Below are 26,229 nucleotides of genomic sequence, written 5' to 3'. Positions count from 1 at the left end.
GTATCAAGAGGCAGTTGACAACTTAGCAGTTTTGCATTTAATTAGCTCTGCATTTTTATATTTTAACCACTTTAACTGGCAAAGCCAAATTTTGATACCGCAATCTGTTTTAACTGAAGTAACCCATTAGAAAGCTTTCATCACATTAATGAGACAACTTACAGGTTTAAGATAATCACTCAACCATCTGATTAACCTGTACAATGTCAGCTCATTTTGTTCAAAATTAACTTCATGGTGACCTAAATTAAAGCAAATGCCTTTTTCAGATTAATTACTTGAATCAACCCTTTCATTGTTGAGTGACCTACTGCAGGTTTAACAATTGCATGATTTCAGATACATCTTTTCAAAAACAGACTGGCTTGTAAATATGCCTCACTTTACTATAGTTGGATTCTGTGCCAGCTTGATAGCACTCCCGTCTCTCGCTCAGCATTAGAGTATATACCATTCCAGTCTAGTACTGAGCGACACATCCTCAGGTGCACCAATCTACAGAAGAGACACTAAGCCAACAGCCTGTCTGTTCTGGTGCATATCAAAAAGATGTCCCCCCCAAACCAGCAAGGTTGATTTTCAAAAGGGTGAGATCAAATGGTTCCTAGGCCTTTTTCATCTGAATTAATCTCGTCAGTGAATCACAAGAGATTTTCTCTGTGCCCTGTGTGTAACTGTTAGATGTAGGTGTTCCAAACAATACACTGACTATAATATTTGTGGAAAGCCAGTTAGCAGAGAGTTAAACATGAGCTAAAATAAAAACAGAAAATGCTGGAAACACTCAGCAGGTCAGGCAGCAAGTGTGGAAAGAGAAACAGAGTTAATGTTGCACCCTATCACAGACCTTCGCTTTTGTTCATTTTCCCACCCTACCACCACCCCCCACTTTTTACTTGCTTAAAATCGTTTACATTTCTAACTTTTCCCAGTACATTAACTCTTTCTCGCTCCACAGATGCTGCCTAACCGCTGAGTATTTCAAGTGTTTTCTCTTTTTACTGCAGATTTCCAGCATCCGCACCATTTTGCTTTTGTTGTTAAACGTGAGCATTGATTGGATCTTATTCTATCAGGATTTCTGACAACAGGAATCAGTTGTAGTAAGGAACTAATTTTTCAATCAAATGCAAAACAATTATCAGCCATTTAAAATAATTTTATAAAACTTTTTAAAAATCCATTCTAACAAATCACAAAACATGACTGAAATACAACTTGCTAATCATTAGGACATATTGCAAAATAATAGAGCACTCAGAAATACAATCCATCTCCCTGCTTAAAATGTTATTGTAGAATTGCCTAGAAATAAAGGATACCTAGTTAACAAAAGTATCCCAAGTCAGTCAAGTTAGGTTTTATTCCATGGGCATGAATGATAATTTCATTCTCTTTTTATATGCAAGGTGCTCCTTTATATGCAAGGTGTTCCTAAAATTATCAAAATTCTCCAAAATATTAGAATTAGTAATTTTCTGTCATACAATTTTTTTGCAGTTGTAAGGGATCTGTAAATTTGTGTCATTTAGGGTATTGATGAAGTAATAACCAACGCATAACACAAGCTCTCAGCTGTAAACGGAGATAATTATCTCAGTTACGGAATTTCATCAAAAAAGAGGTAAATTTAATAGGTATAAACTATGAAATGATTTGGTTCAGAGCAGTGAATACAATGGATATAATCAAGAAAATTGTTTTATTCAGCTCACTTGCTGATTAAAAAACTTCTTTCTAATTTCCTCCCCTTTCTTTCTTGAAGACGAAGAGTCCTGCTAATGTCTGTTGCCAACGGCAGGTCTCTGGTGTCATCCAAGTAGTCATTTTTCAAAAATAGAAGCATTAGTATTGATATGGTGCCTTTCAAGGTCTCAAGATGGCCCGAAGCACTTTATAGCCAATTAAGTAATTTTGAAATGTAATTTTTTTATACATCCATCAGATATTGTTATAATGTAGGGAAGTGCAGCAAGTAAATTGCACACGGCAAGGTTCCACAACAACAATGAGATAAATGGCCAGTAATCTGTTTACGCTCGTGAAAATTTTGAGCAATAAATACCGCCCAGAAAGCAAATGGAAGCAAATAGAGGGATATGGAGCAGGGTGGGAACAGGTAATTAGAGCGAGAGGAGGCTTGTTTGGAGTATAAGCACTGATATAAACCACTTGGGACGAACAGCCTGTTTTTGTGTTGTAGTTTTTATTTAATTCAATGTAGTCCCATAGATGTTCCAGCAAAAGCAACTAGGCAGCAATCAGGAGCAGGCTGATCTTTACCCCCTTCCCAGCCCAGGGGTATCAAAGCCAAATGTACTGCCCTATGATACCAGCTGAGATCAACCAATTTAGCACATATCAGGATCGAACCTGTAAACTCTTTAGTCTATATAGTTCAGTATTAAACCATATCCACTGCACTATTAAAGGAACTTATAGCTATTCACTTAACAGAAATTTTCAAATCTCTTTACTTGATTTTCACTTTGCACAACTGAGTAATACATATGTAAATGATCACTTCACAGGTTACTAGTCCTTCAGATAGTTCGTAATGGTGAAGACGTGTTAAGATTCTAGGGATCATTTGTGCCCACAGAATAAATAGAACATCTTATTGGAAATCTTGAGTTCCAGATATTATTTTGTGCTAAACTCATGAATTATGAGCCTACAGCACATGAAACAACATTAGCAACTCACCATCACCTGTCAGGTAACATGCCATGTAAACTAGCACTTGTTAATTATTACTCTGAATAATACAACTTGGACTATTTAAAAAAAAACACTAAGACTTAAACAAGCATTAGTGAACATATCAGGCTTGTTTGAACCCACAGATCAGCAGCAGTAGAATGCTACTGTCCATCACATACAGGTGGTATAAAACATAAAACAGCAGAAAATTCTCAGCTTATTATATAACTAACATGTCCTTCACTCATAGGGACACAAAAAACAAGTAAACTCTCAAGTATTAAAGCTTTGTAAAAAATAATTTATCTCTAAAAAATACATCTTTTATCAATACAGTGTAGCATAGCCTGAACAAACTAGATGTATTGTCCTAAATGTACTACTGGATCGAATCCAAGAGATATAAAGAAACTGAAGTATAACAGGGAGGTTTCCTTATCAGAGATTTGTGATGTAAACAATTTCTGTCACTAAATATTATCTGTTTACTTAAACATACAGCACTTTGGACCTGAATACATGTTACAATGCTCATATTTGTCCTTTTCAAACACAAGTACTGGCACATTCTGCCCCAATTTTGACTTGTACACATTTTGAGAATGGATCATTTTTTCCCGTTACATTTTGTACCAATAAGGTGCATTTAGCTAAGATTAACCCCTGTTAGATCCATCTATATATGGCAAGTGCATACCTATAAAAATAGCATGACATGCAAACTGGTGCACTCCATTTGCCACAGAGGATAAGGGGATAGAAAAATCCAGTTTTTCTTACAGCCTTTTATGTGATAAAACTTCAAACTGTCCGAAACCCTGCTGCTTCTGGATGAAAGAATGGTCTGAAATGGAATTGTGTCTGCTTTGTGCTGCTTAAAAAATTTACTCAGCTGTAGACAAAGATGGATTTGCAGAAGATTACCCAAATAGTTTTGTGGATGGTTATTACCATGTGATGTGGAATTAAGCCCAAGAATGTGCCAAGTTCCATTGTTGGTCTGCATCGAATTAGCTGATCTCAGCTGGGCCAGTGATAACTGCAACTGACCTCTGTCAAAAATCTGCCAAGGTTCCCACTCCCAATCAGTATTCAGTGACCCCTATTAGGGAGTGCACTTTTGTGGATGATATGCAAGGACAAAATCAAGCTCAGTGCTGATACCTACTTCATTCAAATAGCCTGCCATAACTCACTATCCAAACTTTCAAAAAGAATGGCCACTTAATCGAGGGCATTGTAGAACTGCCAATGTCCATGGAACAATGCCTTACTATTTGTGACTACCTTCAGGAGAGATGAGATGAGAAAACGGGAAAGATCTGCAGTGGAATTGAGCCAGAGCATAAAATAAATCAGTAGCTTCTCAGCAAACTTTTTTTGTTAAAGGTGGGGGTGGGGGGAGTGGGTGTATGGGTGCAATCTTTATTACTGGTTTTTGATTCCCATCAGCATTTCATTATGAGAGAAATTGGACTGTTCAAAGCTTCTACAAATATTTTAGGAATTTGAAAAAATACACCGTGATGACAGAAGAATAACAAATGTCTTGATAGATGTATTAAATTTATAACTTTGAGTTGGACTAGAGGAGAGACACAGTGGTCTGATTAATGTGAGACCATGTGTGGGAAAAAGAATGCTCTGTATATTTTTCACTGTTTAAGTTGTTGCCTTTCTAGTTTCCCCTCTGTAATAATGTGATTCATTCTACTTCTTCAGCCATGGAAGTTTCCATTTTCTACACCAACAATAATTGCACAGCAGTTTATTACCCAACATTTGGGGTTTGATAAACAAAATTATGTTCTTTAAGCCTGTTTCCAGGTGCAGCTCATACTGCTGAAGCCTGAGGATTTCTCATTTTTAAGAGTACTAGAAACCAATCTTACAAATAAAAAATTCTGCTATCTACTTTAGTCAGAAACAGCACTGAAGGGTATGGAGTAGTCCAGTGATCTTGTGAACAGTCACCGAGTTGCTAGTTCTGAAGGGCCTTGATTCCATCGAAGCCACTAAATTTCCACCGTTTTTCCAAACTTGCGCCAACTCCAGTTATCTCCTGCTGGAACACATGTTGTAGCCGTGTCATGAGGCTTTCTACTTCGATAGGAGAAATCTGCAGAGAACAGACAGAAATGATAGTTGCTTGTTTCAAGGGAGGTAAGTGGAAATAAGCAATGCAATTTACAGTATGATGTAGAGGTCTCCATAAACCTGAGACTCAAAGCAGAAGAGAGTGTTGTCCAGCAGTGATAACTTTCATCTTGAGCACAAAACATCTCCAACATTTTAAGTATTTCCAAGAATTCAAGAGTTGAATGAAGAACTGGATTGAGATGGTCACAAACTAGACAAAGATTCTAGGTAACATTAAAGGTCTGAGGAGACTTTCATCCCATCAGACTGACCTCCAACCTACTGCACCCCAAATCCCTTCTATAAAAAACTTTTTCCCTCATTCCTTTCCTAAGCCTTCCTGGTCCATGACAGAACAGACAATGTTGTTCAATCACCTGAGACCAGGATACATATAAAAACAAAAACAACAAATGCTGGATTCACTCAGCAGGTCTGGCAGCATCTGTGGAAAGAGAAGCAGAGTTAACGTTTCGGGTCAGTGACCCTTCTTCGGAACTCCACAATGGATGACTCATCATCCTAATTCTGAGCTTCCCCTCATGGGCCTAGCTTCTGTCTAACAGCTCTGATGACATGGCTGCTATTTAAGGTCACTGTTCCAGGATCTATCTTCTGAGGGACATTTAAGCCTGTAACTTCTGTAAATCTACAGTCTCATTGCTTCTGTTTACTTACCTATTCAGTCTAATAAATCTTCTTACAAGTTTATAACTGAGCCATAGTCTCGTGGGGTGTTTATTCTGAAACTTTCTAAAGAAAGCTCACTTGACTCAGGATACAGTCAGTAAGTTGCAAAATGAGGGATTTCTGTTCAACCGCTAGACTCACTACCAATTACCTAACTATTAGGCAGGTACAGGCAGTCTCCAGGCCACAAGGAGTGCAGACTCCCCTATGGAAGTGGTCTGAGATGCTGAATCCAAGAAAAGTATCTCGAATAATATGATAAAAATCAGGTGGCAAGGCCTTAAGAATATGAGACTATTCTTCAGAATTTGGGATCAGGATTTAAAATCAGTCCAGTCTGATGAAGATGTTTTCTTTTTCCCAAATTGCATGAAATGAACCTCAATTCAGTTCTTAGTGCAGTAGCTGACAAAAATCATCTTATGAGTCAACACTTTCTCCTTACTTACGTCAAAGCACCAACTCTCACACTTTTCTAAAGTGAAAAGGGAAAAGTCAAACTAACTTAGAACATGGCAGTGACTAAATTTGCAAACTTATAGATTATTTTATTCAAGAATGCAGAATGGAAGCAGAGATCACTAACCCAAAAACTTTACAAACGGGCAATCATTGAACAGTTTCCTTAAGTTAGCATTAATTAGCATGAAAATGCCACCTTGCTTAGAGACAGCGTACAATTTTTTAGTACGGAAAACCCTTCTGCAGTTAGGATTAATTCTTCAGGACATCATGTTATGGAAGTTTGTAAGACTATTTCATTAAACAAATGGAAGGGTCATATGAACATAACAAACCATGTTACGTGACAGTATCCTGGATCAGACACTGCTTTTACTTTCTTTAAAGATATATGGGGACTGAATCTCACCACCACCACCTCCCTTTGCTGTTTTAGACTGTAAAAACTGCTGTACTGTGGAGTTTGGCTGTTTAGACTTAGCACCTAGTCTCTTTTTTTGGAAACATACTTGCATTCAAAAACCTCTAGAGACTAGATTTCTCAAAGTAACATTCAAAGTACACGGCATACAAAAGCTCACGTCTTTAATTGTAAATTATTTTTTGTTAAGGCAACAGTGATTAAGCCATCATTATTAATCTTCATGCAATCTACTGAACAACAACTACATGTAGCATTCAGTCATTGACGTCCACTGTGACAACGGTGGCTGCAAATTAAAAAGCAAAGGTGTCAATGGTGACTTGCTCACTGGAGCAATTTGCTATAATCCCACCTTCACTCAAACTACACAGAATATTAAGTACTAAAATACATGATAGGTGCTAAGTTCTCAAAGTGAGACTTAATGCATCCAACACAGCATTTTTGATAAATGTCTTATTTTGTGATTCCAACCTTTATTGTAATAAATATTCATTTCATAAAACCATTTTCTGATCAGCACCAAGTGGGCAATAAAACTATCAGTATAAATTAGACTGCTTATGGTTTGAAGAAGAATTTCATTGGTAGTCAAGATTTTTACAGAATGTATCAAAGCAGAAACTTGCTACACAGGTTAAGCTAACTACAGTACCTTAGGGTATATAATCTGACCAAAGATATTTAATGCATTGAGAACCAATGTAATATCCACAGGAATCAGCAGTGATGGTTATTCTCATTTTCTTGGAGGAATTGGCTTGTTTATGCTTTAACAAAATTAGAACTTCATGCAAACAATGTTAGGTCACTAACCAGCCAATGAAAACAACATTTTCAATTTACCTTGGCATCCAGTCGCTGTAGATAAGAACAAATGTAGTCTATGCTGGCTCCAAATGGGTGGACATGAAGAAATGTAGAAATTATACCTGTAATTTAAAAGTATGCTATTTTAGGGTAAAATGTTAAAAGATGCAAACAACCTTCTATTTCCATTAATATCATACCAGAGACAAGAAAAGAAACACAAAAATTCAATGTCACTACTTAGAATGACAGCTTGTACAAGTTTTTCTGCATATTCCTAGTGCTGCTTGAAATGAGAATTTTAGTGATTATTTTAAAAGGGCATGGTAGCCTAGTGATTTTGGTTGAGCTCAAATCGTGGTGCGTTAATACAGTGAATTCAGGAAATCAATTAATTTGTGGAACATCACCAGAAAATGATACAAAGTAGCTGGATTGGTGTAACAATCCAACTGGCTCAGTAATGCCTTTTGGGGAAGGCAACCTGCCAACCCTATCCTGCCTGACCAACATGCGACTGCAGCCCCACATTATGTGGTTGACTCTTCATGGCCCAACAGCAGCTAGGGATAGGCAATATTATCATGCTTAGGCCTACGCGCAAAAAGCAAATATATTAAGACAAATTACATTATAGAGCATAAAATGCATGAAACGTAACAGATTCAAATAAATCACGTGAAGAATACTCTAATTATAATGAAAGGACTGATTAATATTAACTATCAAATATTTATACTGTCATGCAATCAAACAGGCACCAGTATAAAACCAATCTCATGAGATAAAATCATAAAACTGGCTTAGTTTTGGCATGATTTACAGTTGTGTGTCAGAGGACAGATTGCAGCTAACCTCAGAACCAATCCCATTTCCAGCTGCCAATATCAATGGAATAGTAATGAGATAATAGAACTCTACTGGCTCTTGTACTTACTCACTTTTTAAAAATATATTCAGACCAGCCTTCTGATCATAAATGCCTCCCAAACTTATGACCTCTACCACCTAGAAGGGCAAGGGCAGCAAGTGTATGGAAACACCACCACCACTTCCAGGTTCCCCACCAAGCCACACACCACCTTTACTAGTAACTACACCTCCATTCCTTCACTGTATCTGGGTCAAAATCCTGGAACTTTATTCCTAACAGCACTGTGGAAGTACCTTCCCCACATGGATTGCAACAGTTCAAGAAGGTGGCTCACCATCATCTTCTCCTCAAAAGCAATTAGGGATGGGCAATAAATGCTGGCCTTGCCAGTGATGCCCACATCCCTTGAATGAATAAAACAAAAGGCTGAAAATATGGAACTAGGGTTTCAACTCTTGAATGCTATTCTCTGTCTTCTGAAAAGCGCATCAAGTGGACTGAGGTAATAGCTTGATTCGGATCGGAAGAGTGTGAGGCATGTCTGGCTCACTGTAATGCAGTTCAGTAGTAGTATGAAGCAAACTGGGATCGAAGCAGTGTGAAGCAGACCAGGATCACTATTATACTGGCTGGGAGCAGCGTGCAACAGGCCGGGATCACTATTAGGCAGGCCGGGAGCAGCGGGAAATAGGCTGGGATCACTATTACGCAAGCCGGAAGGAGTGTGAAGCAGGCCGGGAACAGCTGGTGAGTCCTTTTGTTTTTAGTAGTATGTTTAATAGTCCATAAATAGAGGCATGGCAGGGCAGCACAAAATGGTGGCGTGTACATCCTGCTCCATGTGAGAACTCCAGGTTGCTGCTCGTGTCCTGGACAACTAGATGTGCAGGAAGTGTCGTCAGCTGGAGCACCGCGAGCTCTGGGTTTCGGAGCTTGAGCAGCAATTGGCGTCACTGCGATCCATCCATGTGGCTGAGAGTTTTGTGGATAGCATGTTAATAGATGTGGTCACCCTGCAGCTTAAGAGTATGCTGGCAGAAAGGAAATGGGTAACTGCCAGGCAGTCAAAAAGGACCAGACAGTTAGTGCAGGAGTCCCGAGTGCATCTCACTCACTAACCAGCATTCCGTTCTGAATACTGGCGAGAGTGATGGCTCCTCTGGGTGTGCAGCCAGAGTCTACACCATGGTAGGGTCAGATGTGCAGGAGGAAGATTGGAAAAGTAATAGTGATAGGTAATTCTATAGTTAAGGCAACAGGCAGGCATTTCTGCAGCCACTGACGTGAATCCAGTATGGCACTGAGTAGCAGCAGAGCACTCTGAGCGGGAAAGGTGAGCAGCCAGCAGTCATGACCCATATTGGTACTAATAACAGGTAGAAAGAGAGATAAGGCCCTGCAGGCAGAATTTGGTGAGGTAGGAAAGAAACTAGCAAGCAGGACTTCAAAGGTAGTAACTCTCAGTACCACACGCAAGTGAGTATCGAAATAGGAGGACAGAGCAGATGAAAGAGTGGCTGGAGAGATGGTGCAGGAGGGAGGGCTTTAGATTCCTGGGACATTGGGATCTGTTCTGGGGGAGATGGGACATGTATAGGCTGGACGGGTTGCATCTGAATAGAGCTGGGAACGATATCCTTGAGGGGTGAATTTGCTCGTGCTACTGGGGAGGGTTTAAACTAACTTGGCGGAGGTGTGGGCACCCAGGATAACTTTAGAGACTAAAACCAAGTTGCACAAAGAATTGGGAGAGACAGATAGCACTAGAGTAGGAAATAGTAAGGCATTAGGTGGGGACAGTGTAAGAGGGAATGTAATAAGGTCTAAATTAGGTCTACTGTGTATGTACATGAATGCGTGGAGTGTGATAACTAAGATTGGTGAGCTGCTAGCACAGCTAGCCATGTGGAAATATGATGTCGCAGCAATAACTGAGACCTAGCTCAAAAAAGGGCAGGATTGGATACAAAACATTCCTGGATACAAGGCACTCAAGAAAGATAGGGAAGGAAAGAAAGGAGGAGGGATGGCACTATTGATTAAGGAGAACATTACAATGCTGGAGCGAGAGGATGTCCTAGAGGGTTCAAGGACAGAATCTAAACGGTTAGAGCAAAGAAACATTAGATGTACCATTTGTTATGAAGGTGCTCTGTTCTTAAAATGTTTTGAGGACTTGTGTTAATGATTATGGTCATTGGTTCATTTGGAAAACTGAAAAGATTCCATGGATGTGTTTTTCTTTATATAAGGGTGACTGGGAAGACACTTGAACTTTGTGTTTAAGAACAACCTTTACTGGATGTCATATGCCTTCAGCTAAATAAACAACAGGAACCTTGGTGGCCAGGGGAGTTGTGTACAGAGAAGTGACATGTCAAGATTTATGGTGGTCAAGAGGTTTTGATTTGCTGTTGAGGTGTGGACTGTTTTGAAGGCAATTGGAGGTCAGCCTGCTAAATGAGAAGACCTCTTCATCTTTTCTCCACCTCTCTAAAGAACCCTGTGAATCCAGTGATAGTTGAAACCCCTGATGCCGCATTTCTCCTGGAAAGCCGACCAGACTAATTCTCAACATCTCCAGAACGAACTGTTTCTGAAAAGATCCCAGTGACCTGTCTCTGTGTACCTGGATGCCAGACCAAAGGACAACTGATTTCCTTTCATATTTTCTCTGTTTCCTTCAAGAATTAACAAGTATTTGGCCAAAGTATTTTTTTTTTGTCTTTTTGTGAAGTAAATCTCTGCAGAGAAAACTTTTATTTAATCTAACTGGGGTATGTGTGTGTATGTTGGGTATCCAAAAGAGAATATCTATTTACATTCATATTTCAAACCGTGTTAATGCTTTGCATCTTTACTGGATAAGTCTTGTTTTATCATAAACTGACAATTTTGTTTATTAAAGAAACCTGGTTCGTGTATTTTATTCTGGGATTTAAAAAAATGAGTATATAATTGGCTGTATCGGTAACTGGGTAAACATTTAAATATGTTGTGACCTGTGCAGAAGTGGAACTAGAGAAAAAGACAGTACACTCCTCCCACCTCGGTCGTAACACATCCAGTCTAATGAGAAAGGAGGCATTGCTGGATCTGGTTCTGGGGAATGAGGTGTGTCAAGTGGATCAAGTAACAATAGGGGATAGTGATCATAGTGTCATAGGGTTTAGGTTTGCAATGGAAAAGGACAAGGAGCAATCCAGAGTAAAGATAATTAATTGGGGGAGGGCCAACTTCAATGGAGTGAGAACAGATCTGACCCAAGTAAATCAGAATGAAAAGATTGAAAGGCGAAACTGTAACTGAACAATGAGCTGCTTTTAAAAGAGGAGATGGTTGGGGAGATGATGCAGGAGGGAAGGCTTTAGATTCTTGGATCACTGGGCCTGTTTCTGGCAAAGGTGGGATCTGTATAAGATGGACGGGTTGCACCTGAACCAGAATGGGACCAGCATCCTTGCTGGGAGGTTTGTTAATGCTGTGGGGAGGGAGGGGGGGGGGGTCGTTTAAACTAATTTGGCAGCGGGATGGGATACAGAGTGGAAGCACAGTAGGGGGTGATGTACAATCAAATATAAATGTGAAGCTAAGTCAGTCCGGAGGACAGAGCAAATGTAGACCTGTTAAGGCTCAGGCAAATAATGCAAGGCTGGATTGTATCTATTTTAATGCAAGGAGTCTTACTAGTAAGGCAGATGAATTGAGGGCATTGATTAGCACATGGGAGTATGATATTATTGCCATCACTGAGACATGATTTAGGGAAGGACAGGACGAGCAGCTTAATATCCCAGGGTATAGAATCTTCAGATGTGATAGGGGAGGGGGTAAAGCAGGAGGTGGCAGTGCACTGTTGATTAAAGAGACAATTACTGCAGTAAAGAGGGATGATATCTTAGAAGGTTCCTCTAATGAGGCCATATGGGTAGAACTTAAAAACAAAAAGGGGGCTATTACTTGGCTGGGAGTGTACTACAGGCCTCCAAACAGTCAGGCAGTGGTAGAGGAGCAGATATGTAGGCAAATCTCAGAGAGGTGCAATAATAATAGGGGCGCAATAGCAGGGGAGAAATTCTTCAGGTGCATTCAGGAGAGCTTTTTGAGCCAGCACGTAGAGAGTCCTACAAGAGGAGGGGCGGTACTGGACTTAATCCTAGGGAATGAAGCCGGACAAGTGGTAGAAGTGGCAGTGGGGGAGTATTTCGGGGACAGTGACCATAACTCTAAGATTTAAGGTTGTTATGGAAAAGGACATAGAGGGACTGGAAATAAGAGAACTGAATTGGGGGAAGGCAGATTTCAATATGATAAAACAGGATCTGGCCAAAGTGAACTGGGAGCAGCTTCTAAGAGGAAAGTCCATATCAGACCAGTGGCAGTCATTTAGAAGGGAAATTGAGGGCTCAGGTGCAGCATGTTCCTGTAAAAGTGAAGAGTAGGACCAACAGGTCAAGGAAACCCTGGATGTCAAGGGATATAGAGGATTGGATAAGGGAAAAAAAGGAGGTGGATGGCAGATTCAGAGTGCTGAAAACTGCAGAGGCCCTGGAAGAGTATCGAAAGTGTAGGGGAGTACTTAAAAAAGTAATTAGGAGAGCAAAGAGGGGGCATGAAAAATCACTGGCAGACAAGATAAAGGAAAATCCCAAGGTGTTTTCTAAGTATGTTAGGGGCAAAAGGATAACCAGGGAAAATGTGAGACCCATTTGGGATTAAAGAGGCAATCTGTGTGTGGAGCCGGAGGACATAGGTGAGGTTTTGAACGATTACTTTTCATCTGTGTTCACTATGGAGAGGAATGATGTAGGTGTAGTGATCAGGGAAGGGGATTGTGATATACTTGATCAAATTAGCATTGTAAAGGAGGAAGTATTAGCTGTATTAGCAGGCTTAAAGGTGGACAAATCCCCAGGCCCAGATGAGATGTATCCCAGGCTGCTAGGTGAGGCAAGGGAGGAGATAGCGGGGGCTCTGACACAAGTTTTTAGATCCTCTCTGGCCACAGAAGAGGTACCAGAGGATTGGAGGACAGCGAATGTGGTATCATTATTCAAGAAGGGTGGCAGAGATAAACCAGGTAATTACAGGCCGGTGTGTCTAACATCAGTGGTAGGGAAATTATTGCAAAAATTTCTGAGGGACAGGATTAATCTCCACTTGGAGAGGCAGAGATTAATCAGGGATAGCATGCAGGGGGAGATGATGTCTAACAAATTTGATTGAATTTTTCAAGGAGATGACTAGAGCTGTAGATGAGGGTAAAGCAGTTGATGTAGTCTACATGGACTTCAGTGAGGCTTTTGATAAGGTCCCGCATGGGAGATTGGTTAAGAAAGTAAAAGCCCATGGGATCCAGGGTAATTTGGCAAACTGGATTCAAAATTAGCTCAGTGGAAGGAGGCAGAGGGTGATGGTAAAGGGTTGTTTTTTGTGAATGGAGGACTGTGACCAGTGGGGTACCGCAGGGATCGGTGCTGGAACCCTTACTGTTTGTAGTGTACATTAATGATTTAGACGTGAATATAGCAGGTACGATCAGTAAGTTTGCAGACGACACGAAAATTAGTGGTGTCGTAAATAGTGAGGAGGAAAGCCTCAGACTACAGGGCGATATAGATGGGCTGATAAGATGGGCAGAGAAGTGGCAAATGGAATATACAATGAATGGTAGCACCCTAGGGAGTACAGAGGGTCAGAGGGACCTTGGGGTGCTTGTCCATAGATCACTGAAGGCAGCAGCACAATAGATAAGGTGGTTAGGAAGGCATATGGGATACTTGCCTTTATTAGCCGAAGCACAGAATCTAAGAGCAGGGAAGTTAAGATGGAGCTGTATAAAACACTGGTTAGGTCACAGCTGGAGTACTGTGTACAGTTCTGGTCACCACACTATAGGAAGGATGTGATTGCACTGGAGAGGGTGCAGAGGAGATTCACCAGGATGTTGCCTGGGCTGGAGCATTTCAGTTATGAAGACAGACTGGATAGGCTGGGGTTATTTTCCTTGGAGGAGAGAAGGCTGAGGGGGGACCTGATTGAGAGATACAAAATTATGAGGTGCACTGATAGGATAACTAGGAAGAAACTTTTTCCCTTAGCAGAGAGGTCAATAACTAGGGGGCATAGATTTAAGATAGGGGCAGGAGGTTTAGAGAGGAGTTGAGGACGGATTTTTTCACCCAGAGGGTGATTGAAATCTGGAACACACAGCCTGAAGGGGTGGTAGAGGCAGGAACACTCACGACATTCAAGTATTTAGATGAGCACTTAAAACGCCATAACATACAAGGCTAAGGGCCAAGTGCAGGGAAATGGGATTACTTAGGATGGGTGCTTGATGGTTGGCGCAGGCGCGTTGGGCCGAACAGCCTGTTTCTGTGCTGTAAAGCGCTATGACTCAATGACTCAGAGACACCTCAGGTATAGTCAAGGTACATTCCCGAGAGGGGAAAAGGTGGGGCAAACAGATTCAGAGCTCCCTGGATGCCATAAGAGATGGAGAGTAAGATGCAGCAGAAAAAAGGGTGCATATGACAGATGTCAGGTGGATAATACAATTGAGAAACAGGCTGAATACAGATTCAGAGGGGAAGTAAAAAAAAAACAAGAGGATCAAAGAGAAAGTATAAGAGCCGAGACTCGCGGGTAACATAAAAGGGAATCTACAGGCATACAAATAGTAAAAGTGTGGTAAAAGTAGGAGTGGGGCTGATTAGGGACCCAAAAGGGGACTTAGGCATGGAGGCTGAGGTATTAAATGAGTACTTTGCATCTGTCTTTACCAAGGAAGAAGAGACTGCCCAAGTCATGGTGAAACAGGAGGTAGTTGAGACACTGGATGGGTAAAAAATTGATAACGAGGTGGTATCAGATAGGCTGGCTGTACTTAAAATTTGATAAGTCACCCGGACCAGAAGAGATGCATACAAGAATACTTAGGGTGGAAATTGCAGAGGCACTGGCCATAATCTTGCCATTCTTCTCAGATACAGGTGTCAGAGGGCAGAAGAATTGCAAATATTACTTCCTTATCAAAAAAAGGTGCAAGGACAAGCCTAGCAACTACAGGCCAGTAATTTTAACCTTAGTGGTGAGAAAACTTTCTTAAACAATAATTCAGGACAAAATTAATTAAACTTGGACAAATGTGCATTAATTAAGGAAAGCCAGCGCAGATTTATTAAGGGCAAATCATGTTTAACTAACGTGCTTGAGTTTTTTGATGAGGTAACTGAGGATTGATGAGGATAATGCGGTTGATGTGGTGTACATGGATTTCCAAAAATTTGAAGTGCCACGTAACAGGCTTATCAGCATAGTTAAAGCCCATGGAATAAATGGGACAGTAGCAGCATGGATCCGAAACTGTCTGAGTGACAGGAAAGAGACTAGCTGTGAATGGTTGTTTTTGCGACTAAAGGAACGCATATAGTGGGGTTCCCCAGGGATCGCTGTTGGGACCGTTGTTTTTCTTGATATATATTAATGACCTAGACCTGGGTGCACAGGGCAAAATTTCAAAATTTGCGAATGACCCAAAACTTGGAAGTATTGTGGACTGTGAGGAGGGTAGTGATAGACTTCAAGAGGCCACAGACAGGCTGGTGGAATGGGCAGACAAGTGGCAGATGAAAAATAATGCAGAAAAGTGTGAAGTGCTTCATTTTGGTAGGAAAAACGAGAATAGACAATAATATAAATTAAAGGATACAATTCTGAAAGGGGTGCAGGGACCTGGGGGTATATGTGTACAAATCATTGAAGGTAGTGGCGCAGGTTGTCAAAGTAGTGAATAAAGCATATGGGATCCTGGGGCTTTATAAACTGAGGCGTAGAGTACAAAAACAAGGAAGTTATGATAAACCTGTAAAAAACACTGGTGCAGCCTCAACTGGAGTGTTGTGTCCAGTTCTGGGCACCACACTTTAGAAAGGATATGAAGGCTTGAGAGAGGGTGCAGAAAGGATTCATGAGAATGGTTCCAGGGATGAAGAATTTCAGTTATGTGGATAGAATGGAGAAGCTGGGGCTGTTCTCCTTTAAGAGAAGGTAGAGAGGAGATTTGATAGTGATCAAAATCATGAGGGGTCTGGACAGAACAGATAGGGAACAACTGTCCTCATTGGCTGAAGGATACAGAACCAGAGGACATTGATTTATGGCAACTGGCAAAAGGAGCAACAATGACATGAGGAAAAACTTTTTTTTAAATGGAGTAAGTAGTTAGGATTTGGAATGTACTGCTCGAGTATAGTAGAGGCAAACTGAATCAAGGCCTTCAAAAGAGAACTGAATTAGTATCTTAAGAGAAAAATTTGCAAGGCTGTGGGGAAAAAGCAGGGGAGTGGGACTAGATGAGTTGTTCTTGCAGAGAGCTGGCACAGACATGATGGGTCAAATGGCCTCCTTTTGTGCTGTAACCATTCTATGATTCCAATGTCAACAATCAAAATGCCCACCAGAACTCACAGCTCCTGGTCACTTCAGTGATGTACCAGAGATTACCGGTGCCCAAGGACTGCACCCCATCCAACAGGACTCATCGCTTTCAGGAGAGAGGATGATTACATTGGGAGTGGAGATCGAGAGTTGTTAGAGTAGATTCAGGTTATCATCTAAACATTAGTGTTTTCTCTTGGAACTTTCTTCGCAATAATTTCACCATCAACCTGAAAGCGTGCAGCATGATTCTTTTCATCAGCCAGATGACTGCCTTCAACCTATTACTTGAGATAGAACACACTGTTCAACAGATTATGCTTGATCCACTTAGGGGCAAACTGGGAAAACCTCATTGCAGGGAAAGCAAGATGAGTTGAATCAGAGATTTCCCTTTAATAAAACTCAATTTTTCCACCCCTTCAACCTTGTACCTCTGTACTTGGTCATTTATTTACTGCCAGCTTCTTTTCTTGCCATAGACTCTCAAATGGAAAGACTCGGTTATCTTGGTCCAATAAGGGTATTTATCGCATTATACTGGTGATTGCTTAAGTAGAAATAAGAACTAAATAGTAAACTGAAACTGAATATGTAATTCATTTTTATTGGCCATTTGTTGTGTTTTAGTTAGCATCAATTAGAAACCCACTGATTCCATACTTGCTTTTGCCTCTTTCATCTGTGTGTCAGGCTAATAAATATTTTTCATTCTCATTTTTAAAAATACTGTTACAATACCAAAAGTAATGCAAGTGGATGTAAATCAACAATTTTAATCAACGTGAAAGCAGCTTCAGGAACAGCTCAGGATAATAGTTGTAATTTATAGCTCTACTGCTTAGGAGGAATTAAATTATTGCACAGAAGGTATAGCAGCCATTTCCTAATAGTCTATTTTTTTCTTAAGTTGCAAATCTTTTTAGATTTGTTGTGCTGACAGGACAAATCTTTCTGGTAAAAACAACTCATTTTTTCCACACAAAGGGCAGTAGAAACGTGGAACTCTCTCCCCTAAAAAGGTGTGTTTATAAGGACAATTGGTGCTTTCAAGACTGAGATAGATTGTTGTTAGCTGAGTGTATCAAGGGATAGGAGAGAAGGTGGGCAAGTGGGTTTGAGGTGCAGATCAGCTCTGATCTAATTGAATGCTGGAGCAGGCCCAAGGGGCTTAAAGGAATTCTCCTGTTCCTTCAGAGCTGATATTTGCTGGTGATGAGGTCACACTTGGGATACCAGTGTATAATGCAAAAACAAAGAAGTCATGATCAACCTTTATAAAACATTGGTTCGATCGCAACTTGAGTATTGTGACAACGCACTTTAGGAAGGTGAGGGCTTGAGAAAGGGTGCATAAAAGATTTACAACAATGGTTCCAGGGACAAGGAACTTCAGTTATGTGGATAGAATGGAGAAGCTGGGGTTGTTCATCTTAGAAGAGAAGGTTGGGAGGATATTTGATAGAAGTGTTCAAAATTATGAGGGCCCTAGAGAGAGTAGAGAGAAACTGTTCTCATTGACAGAAGGGTCGAGAACCAGAGGATACAGATTTAAGGTGACTAGCAAAAGAACCAAAGGCGACATGAGAACAAACTTTTTTTACTCAACCAGCGGTTAGGATCTGGAATGCACTGCCTGAGAGTGTGATGTAGGTAGATTCAATTCTGGCTTTCAAAAGGGAATTATATAAGCATGTCAAGAAAAAAAAAACTGCAGTGCTACAGGGAAAGGGCAGAGGAGGGCGACTAAATACATTGCTTTTGCAGAGAGCAGGCATGGACTCAACAGGCCGAATGGCCTTCTCTCTGTTGTAACCATTCTATGATAACAGCAAAAAGCTGTAAAGGGACATTGATAGATTAAGTGTAAAGGGACATTGATAGATTAAGTGAGCAGGCAAAACTGTGGCAGATGGATTTCAATGTGGTAAAGTGTGAAGTCATCCACTTTCGATCTAAGAAAGATAGATCAGAGTATTTTCTAAATGGTAAAAGGCTAGGAACTGTGGTGGAGCTGAGAGATTTAGGGGTCCCTGTAGAATTATCACTAAAAGCTAGTAGGCAAGTATAAAAAATAATTTAAAACACTAATGGAATCTTAGCCTTTATCTCAAGGGGCTGGAATACAAAGTAGTGCATGTTAGACTACCATTGTATAATGCTTTGGTTAGATTGCAACTGGAGTACTGTGTTTAGCTCTCGGCACAGAACAGCAGGAAAGATACAGTGACCTTGGTTTGTAGGTGGGGGGGGGTCGCAGCATACATTCACGAGGATGATACCCAGGCTAAACGAGTTAAATTATGAGGACAGGTTGCATAGACCAGGTTTGTATTCCCTTGAGTATAGAAGTATGAGGTGATCTAATTGAAGTCAAGTTAATTAAAGGATTTGATGGGTAGACAAAGATAAACTATTTCCTCTACTGGGTGAGTCCAGAAGAAGGGAGCATTAACCTTAAAATTAGAGAGGCGCTGTCCAGGGGTGTGATGGAGTCCTCATGTGCAGACTGCATTCTGTGTAGCTGACCTGGGCTGCTATGACTTTGGATAAACAGCGTGTTTTTTTGAGACAAACCCTGATTTGAAAACAAAACGAAGTTTCTGGGAGGTCAGAAGCAGGTTAAACAATCAAAGTTTTTTTTAACCAGAGAAATGTGATTGGAACTTAGGTTCCAGTTTTACAAGATAACTCTGTAGTGTGTTGAAGCCAGCTGCAAAGCTAGGAGTTGTTGTTCGAAGAGGGAAACTGAGAGGTGCAGATTTCTGTGCTTCCAGAGAAGCTGCTTGGAATTGAAACAAGAGTACAAAGCAGCAGGCTGAAATAATTGTTTTGACTGCAGGCAGAGAAGCCTGGACTGAGGGTTGATCATTGGTGAATGATTTACAGTAGCTGTCATAAGTGACTTAATAAGTTATCAGCAGACCATGCCATCAGGACAGTGATGTATGAGGCCGAGGGTGTTCGAGAGATGACAAGACCGAACCCTTAAAGGGCAGATTACATCGCTCGCGATCGATGAACCTCATTACTTCCGTATCTACATCCTGGAGAACAGGACTTGGAAAACAGGCTAAGAAATTCCTGATTTTGTTGTACTATGAAACTGCTCGGCACCTTCTTGCGGATAAGCCTCTTCAGAGGATTAGTAAGGATTACCTTTGTTACATCTGCTAATTAACATGTACCCTTAAGATATAAATTGGCCGTGATATGTTAGTTCATGTATAATATGTTGATTTTGGTTTGAGTGTTAAAGTAAAATTTATAAAAGTGAAATCTGATCTATTTGGTTTATGTTTCATACACTGGGGTCAGTCAATGGATTCGATTCTTTTGGTTTGTTGGTGGTCTCCACAGGGATCATAACAGGGGTAATGTCAGGAAGCACTTCCTGTCACTGAAAGTGGCAATGCAGGTGGATAAGGTAGTCAAGAAAGCATACGGCATGCTTGCCTTCATCGGTCGGGGCACAGAGTACATAAATTGGCAAGTCATGCTGCAGCTGTACAGAACTTTAGTTAGGCCACACTTAGAATATTGCGTGCAATTCTGGTCGCCACACTACCAGAAGGACGTGGAGGCTTTGGAGAGGGTACAGAAGAGGTTTACCAGGATATTGCCTGGTCTGGAGGGCATTAGCTATGAGGAGAGGTTGGATAAACTCGGACTGTTTTCACTGGAACGACGGAGGTGGAGGGGCGACATGATAGAGGTTTACAAAGTTATGAGCGACATGGACAGAGTGGATAGTCAGAAGCTTTTTCCCAGGGTGGAAGAGTCAGTTACTAGGGGACATAGGTTTAAGGTGAGAGGGGCAAAGTTTAGAGGGGATGTGTGAGGCAAGTTCTTTACACAGAGGGTGGTGAATGCCTGGAACTTGCTGCCGGGGGAGGTGGTGGAAGCAGGTACGATAGAGACGTTTAAGAGGCATCTTGACAAATACATGAATAGGATGGGAATAGAGGGATACGGTCCCCGGAAGTGCAGAAGGTTTTAGTTTAGGCAGGCATCAAGATCGGCGCAGGCTTGGAGGGCCGAATGGCCTGTTCCTGTGCTGTACTGTTCTTTGTTCCTCAAGAAGATCGTGGAAATCAGGAACTCTTTCTCCCACAAAGCTGTTGAGGCAAGATCAATTGAAAATTTCTAAACTCAAAGAGATGATTTTTGTTAGGTAAGATATAGAACCGGTCAGATCAACCATGACCTAACTCTGTAAGATTTAAGGTAGTTATGGAAAAGGACAAAGACGGACCAGAAATAAAGGTACTGAATTGGGGGAAGGCAGATTCAATATGATAAAACAAAATCTGGCCAAAGTGGCTGGGAACAGCTACTTCTAGGAAAGTCTACATCAGACCAGTGGGAGTCATTCAAAAAGGAATGAGTGAGAGTTCAGGGCCAACATGCTCCTGTAAAGATAAAAGGTAGGACCAACAAGTCCGGGGAACCCTGGATCTCAAGGGATATAGAGGATTGGATAAGGAAAAAAAAGGAGGCTTATAACGATTCAGGGGGCTAAAAACAGCAGAAGCCCTACAGGAGTATAGAAAGTGTAGGGGGGTACTTAAAAAAAGTAATTAGGAGAATGAAGAGGGGGCATCAAAAAGCACTGGCGGGCAAGAGGATAACCAGGGAAAGAGTAGGGCCCATTAAGGACCACAGTGGCAATCTGTGTATGGAGCCGGAGGACATGGGTGAGGTTTTAAATGATTACTTTTCATCTGTATTCACTATGGGGAAGGATGATGTAGGTGTAGAGATCAGGGAGGGAGATTGTGATATATTCGAACAAATTAACATTGAAAGGGAGGAGGTATTAGTGGTTTTAGTGGGCTTAAAAGTAGATAAATTCCCAGGCCCAGATGAGGTGTATCCTAGGCTGTTATGTGAGGCAAGGGAGGAGATAGCAGGGGCTCTGACACAAATTTTCAAATCCTCCCTGTCCGCAGGAGAGGTGCCAGAGGACTGGAGGACAGTGAATGTGGTACCATTATTCAAGAAGGGTAGCAGGGATAAACCAGGTAATTACAGGCTGGTGAGTCCAACATCAGTGGCAGGAAAACTATTCTAAAATATTCTGAGGGACAGGATTAATCTCCACTTGGAGACGCAGGGATTAGTCAAGGATAGTCAGCATGGCTTTGTCAGGGGGAGATCATGTCTAACAAATTTGATTGAATTTTTCGAGGTGGTGACTAGATGTGCAGATGAAGGTAAAGCAGTTGATGTAGTCTACATGGACTTCAGTAAGGCTTTTGATAAGGTCCCGCATGGGAGATTGGTTAAGGTGGTAAGAGCCCATGGGATCTAGGGCAATTTGGCAAACTGGATCCAAAATTGACAGTGGCAGGAGGCAGAGGGTGATGGTCGATGGTTGTTTTTGCAATTGGAAGCCTGTTACCAGTGGTGTACCATCAGGATTGGTGCTGGGATCCTTCCTGTTTGTAGTGTACATTAATGATTTAGACGTGAATATAGGAGGTATGATCAGTAAGTCTGCAGATGACACGAAAATTGGTGGTGTCGTAAATATTGAGGAGGAAAGCCTTGGGTTAGAGGACGATATAGATGGGCTGGTAAGATGGGTAGAGCAGTGGCAAATGGAATTTAATCCTGAGAAGCGTGAGGTGATGCAATTTGGGAGGACTAACAGGGCAAGGGAATATACAATGGGTGGTAGGATCCTAGGAAGTACAGAGGGACCTTGGTGTACTTGTCCATAGATCACCGAAAGCAGCAGCACAGGTAGATAAGGTGGTTAGGAAGGCATATGGGATACTTGCCTTTATTAGCCAAGGCATAGAGTATAAGAGCAGGGAGGTTATGATTGAGCTGTATAAAACACTTGTTAGGCCACAGCTGGAGTACTGTGTACAGTTCTGGTCGCCACACTATAGGAAGGATGTGACTGCACTGGAGAGGGTGCAGAGGAGAGTCACCAGGATGTTGCCTGGGCTGGAGTATTTCAGTTATGAAGAGAGACAGGATAGGTTAGGGTTGTTTTCCTTAGAGCAGAGAAGGCTGAGGGGAGACTTGATGGAGGTATACAAAATTATGAGGGGCACAGATAGGGTAGATAAGAAACTTTTTTCCTTAGTGGAGGTGTCAATAACCAGGGGCATAGATTTAAGGTAAGGGGCAGGAGGTTTAGAGGGGATTTGAGGAAAAATATTTCCACCCAGAGGGTGGTTGGAATCTGGAACACAGTGCCTGAAGGCGTGGTAGAGGCAGGAACCCTCACAACATTTAAGAAGTATTTAGATGAGCACTTGAAACGCCATAGCATACAAGGCTATGGGCCAAGTGCTGGAAAATGGGATTAGAATAGATCAGTGCTTGATGGCTGGCATGGACATGATGGGCCGAAGGGCCTGTTTCTGTGTTGTAAACTGTATGACTCTATGAATCTATGAATGGCAGAACAGACTCAAAGGGCAAGGGACTGAAGAGTCGCCTTCTGTTCCTATGTTACGAGTTGGAAAATATGCTGTTTAAAGGCATGGGGCCCATATTCCTGGGCAATAGTTAAATAAAAATTAGATTTGCATTCTATAGTGTCATAACTTGGTGAAGCTACAACACATGACTACTTGCATGCCAAACAGCGTAAGCAGCATTCAAAAGACAGGGCTAATCAATCCCACAACCAACACATCAGATCTAAGTTCTGCAGTCTTGCCTCATCCAGTGGTGGACAATTAAACAACTAACAGAAGGAGGAGGCTCCACAAATATCCCCATCCACAATGATGGGGGGCCCATCACATCAGTGTAAAAGACAAAGTTGAAGCATTTGCAACCATCTTCAGCCAGAAGTGCCGAGTGGATGATCCATCTCGGCCTCCTCCTGAGGGCCCCAGCATCACAACTGCCAGGCTCCAGCCAAGTCAATTCGCTTCACGTAATGTCAAGAAATGGTTGAAGGCTATGGGCCCTGACAGCATTCCGGAAATAGTACTGAAGACGCGCTCCAGAACTAGCCGCACCCCTAGCCAAGCCACTCCAGTATAACTACAACACTGGCATCCACCCGACAACAAGGAAAATTGCCCAGGTATGTCTTGTACACAAAAAGTAGGACAAATCCAAACTGACCAATTACCCCCCAGTCAGTCTACTATCGACAGTGCTATCAAGCAGCACTTGCTCAGTGATGCTCAGCTTGGGTTCCGTCAGGGCCACACATCTCTTGACCTCATTACAGCCTTGGTCCAAACATGGACAAATGAGCTGAACTCAAGAGGTGAAGTGACAGTGACTGCCCTGACATCAAGGCAGCATTTTACCAAGTGTGGCATCAAGGAGCCCTAGCAAAATTGAAGTCAATGGGAATCGGGGGAAAACTCTCTGCTGGTTGGAGTCATACCTAGCATAGATGGTTGTGGTTGTTGGAGGTCAATCTCTCAGCTGCAGGAGTTCCTCAGGGTAGTGTCCTCGGCCCAACCATCTTCAGCTGCTTCATCAATGACCTTCCCTCCATAAGGTCAGAAGTGGGAATGTTCACTGATGATTGCACAATGTTTAGCACCAATCGCAACTCTTCAGATATTGAAGCAGTCCATATCCACATACAGAAGAGATCATCTGGACGACATTGAGGCTTTGGCCGATAAATGACAAGTTACATTTGTGCCACACAAGTGCCAGGCAATGACCATCTCCAACCAGAGAAAATCAAACCATCTCTCCATGCCATTCAATCGCATTACCATCGCTGAATCCCCCACTATCAATGTCCTGGGGCTTGCCATTGACCAGAAATTGAACTAGACCAGCCATATAAACACTATGGCTACAAGCGCAGGTTGGAGGCCAATATTTCACCTCCTGTCTCCCCAATGCCTGTCCATCTCTTTACTGATGATCAAGAGTAGACTGATGGGATAGTAATTGGCCGGGTTGGACTTGTCCTGCTTTTTGTATACAGGAAAAACCTGGGCAATTTTCCACATTGCCGGGTAGATGTCATGTTTACATGCTGTCCCAGTGCATATGTACTGGAATAGCTTGGCTAGGCGCTTAGCAAGTTCTGGAGCACAGGTCTTCAGTACTATTGCCAGAATATTGTCAGGACCCATAGCCTTTGCAGTATCCAGTGCCTTCAGTCATTTCTTGATATCACGTGGAGTGAATCGAATGGCTGAAGACTGGCATCTGTGATGCTGGGGACTTCAGAAGGAAGCCGAGATGGATCATCCACTCTGCACTTCTGGCTGAAGATTGTTGCAAATGCTTCAGCCTTATCAGATGCACATTTCACAACTTTACAGTAATTTCCTGTTCTGTTTTATAAACACACTTTTTAAAGAAATGAATAAAAATCCTGTGTTACATTTGTAACGTCTCTTACCCACAAGCAGTGCCTCCCTCTCTGATCGGACAGGCCCTGTGACAACCCTGTCTAACTCGCCATCCTTTTCTTGACTGGAGCCCAGAATTATACATCCTGTGCTGTTCTGTGGTACAATGAAACACAAGTCATTAAACAATTCTTAGCTAACATTAAAACAGTTTTTACTTTTACATTAATCTATAAAAAGGAAAGTCCAATTGTTTATTAATCAGTCTAGCATTGGTAAACAGCAATGCATACGTACCAGACCCTCAGAAAAGGCTAGTTGAGGTGGGAAGCTCCCCATAACAGCACTGAACTTGGTGATACAGAATGGAACCTGTCTAACCTTTCCACATAACAACCAAATTCAGAAGCTCACATAAGTGCAATGTCACATTGGAGCAGCACTTTATATCAAGGCAGCATTTGACCGGGTATGGCATCAAGGAGCCCTAGCAAAACTGGAGTCAATGGGCATCGGGGGAAAACTCTCTGCTGTTTAGAGTCATACCTATGGCAAAGGAAGATGGCTGTGGTTGTTGGGTCAATCATCTGAGCTCCAGGACATCACTGCAGGAGCTCCTCAGGGTAGTGTCCTAGGCCCAACCATCTTCAGCTGCTTCATCAATGACCTTCCTTCAATCATAAGGTCAGAAGTGGGGATGTTCGCTGATGATTGCACAATGTTCAGCACCATTCGCGACTCCTCAAATACTGAAGCAGTCCGTGTAGAAATGCAGCAAGACCTGGACAATATCCAGACGGGCTGATAAGTGGCAAGTAACATTCGCGCCACACCAGTGCCAGGCAATGACCATCGCCAACAAGAGAGAATCTAACCATCTCCCCTTGACATTCAATGGCATTACCATCACTGAATCCCCCACTATCAACATCCTAGGGGCTACCATTGACCAGAAACTGAACTGGAGTAGCCATATAAATATCGTGGCTACAAGAGCAGGTCACAGGCTGGGAATCCTGCGGCAATTAACTCACCTCCTGACTCCCCAAAGCCTGTCCACTATTTACAAGGCACAAGTCAGGAGTGTAATGGAACACTCTCCACTTGCCTGGATGGGTGCAGCTCCAACAACACTCTAGAAGCTCAACAACATCCAGGACAAAGCAGCCCGCTTGACTGGCACACCATCCACAAACATTCACTCCCTCCACCACTGACGCACAGTGGCAGCAGTGTGTACCATCTACAAGATGCATTGCAGCAATGCACCAAGGCTCCTTAGACAGCACCTTCCAAACCTGCGACTTCTACCACCTCGGAGGACAAGAGCAGCAGATGCTTGGGAACATCACCACCTGCAAGTTCCCCTCCAAGTCACACAC

General features: G+C 42.0%; 1 protein-coding gene across 3 annotated transcripts in view; it reads right to left on the bottom strand.

Moving 5' to 3' along the window:
• Window positions 1–1,123: 1,123 nt before the first annotated feature.
• The window catches only part of LOC137377682 (ecto-NOX disulfide-thiol exchanger 2-like), a 300,072-nt gene continuing 274,966 nt past the window's right edge, over window positions 1,124–26,229 (bottom strand). For all 3 annotated transcript variants that reach the window (XM_068047599.1, XM_068047601.1, XM_068047600.1), the window contains 3 exons: window positions 24,898–25,003; window positions 7,265–7,350; window positions 1,124–4,822 (listed from right to left, as the gene is read on the bottom strand). In XM_068047599.1, the coding sequence (XP_067903700.1) occupies window positions 4,685–4,822; window positions 7,265–7,350; window positions 24,898–25,003 (330 nt within the window). In that variant the 3' untranslated portion in view covers window positions 1,124–4,684. The remainder of the gene's footprint in view (window positions 4,823–7,264; window positions 7,351–24,897; window positions 25,004–26,229) is intronic.

This window comes from Heterodontus francisci, chromosome 15, assembly GCF_036365525.1.
Source record: "Heterodontus francisci isolate sHetFra1 chromosome 15, sHetFra1.hap1, whole genome shotgun sequence".
NCBI classification, from domain to species: Eukaryota; Metazoa; Chordata; class Chondrichthyes; order Heterodontiformes; family Heterodontidae; genus Heterodontus; species Heterodontus francisci.
Note: the sequence above shows the minus strand (reverse complement) of the source record. Positions and strands in the feature narration are given on the sequence as shown.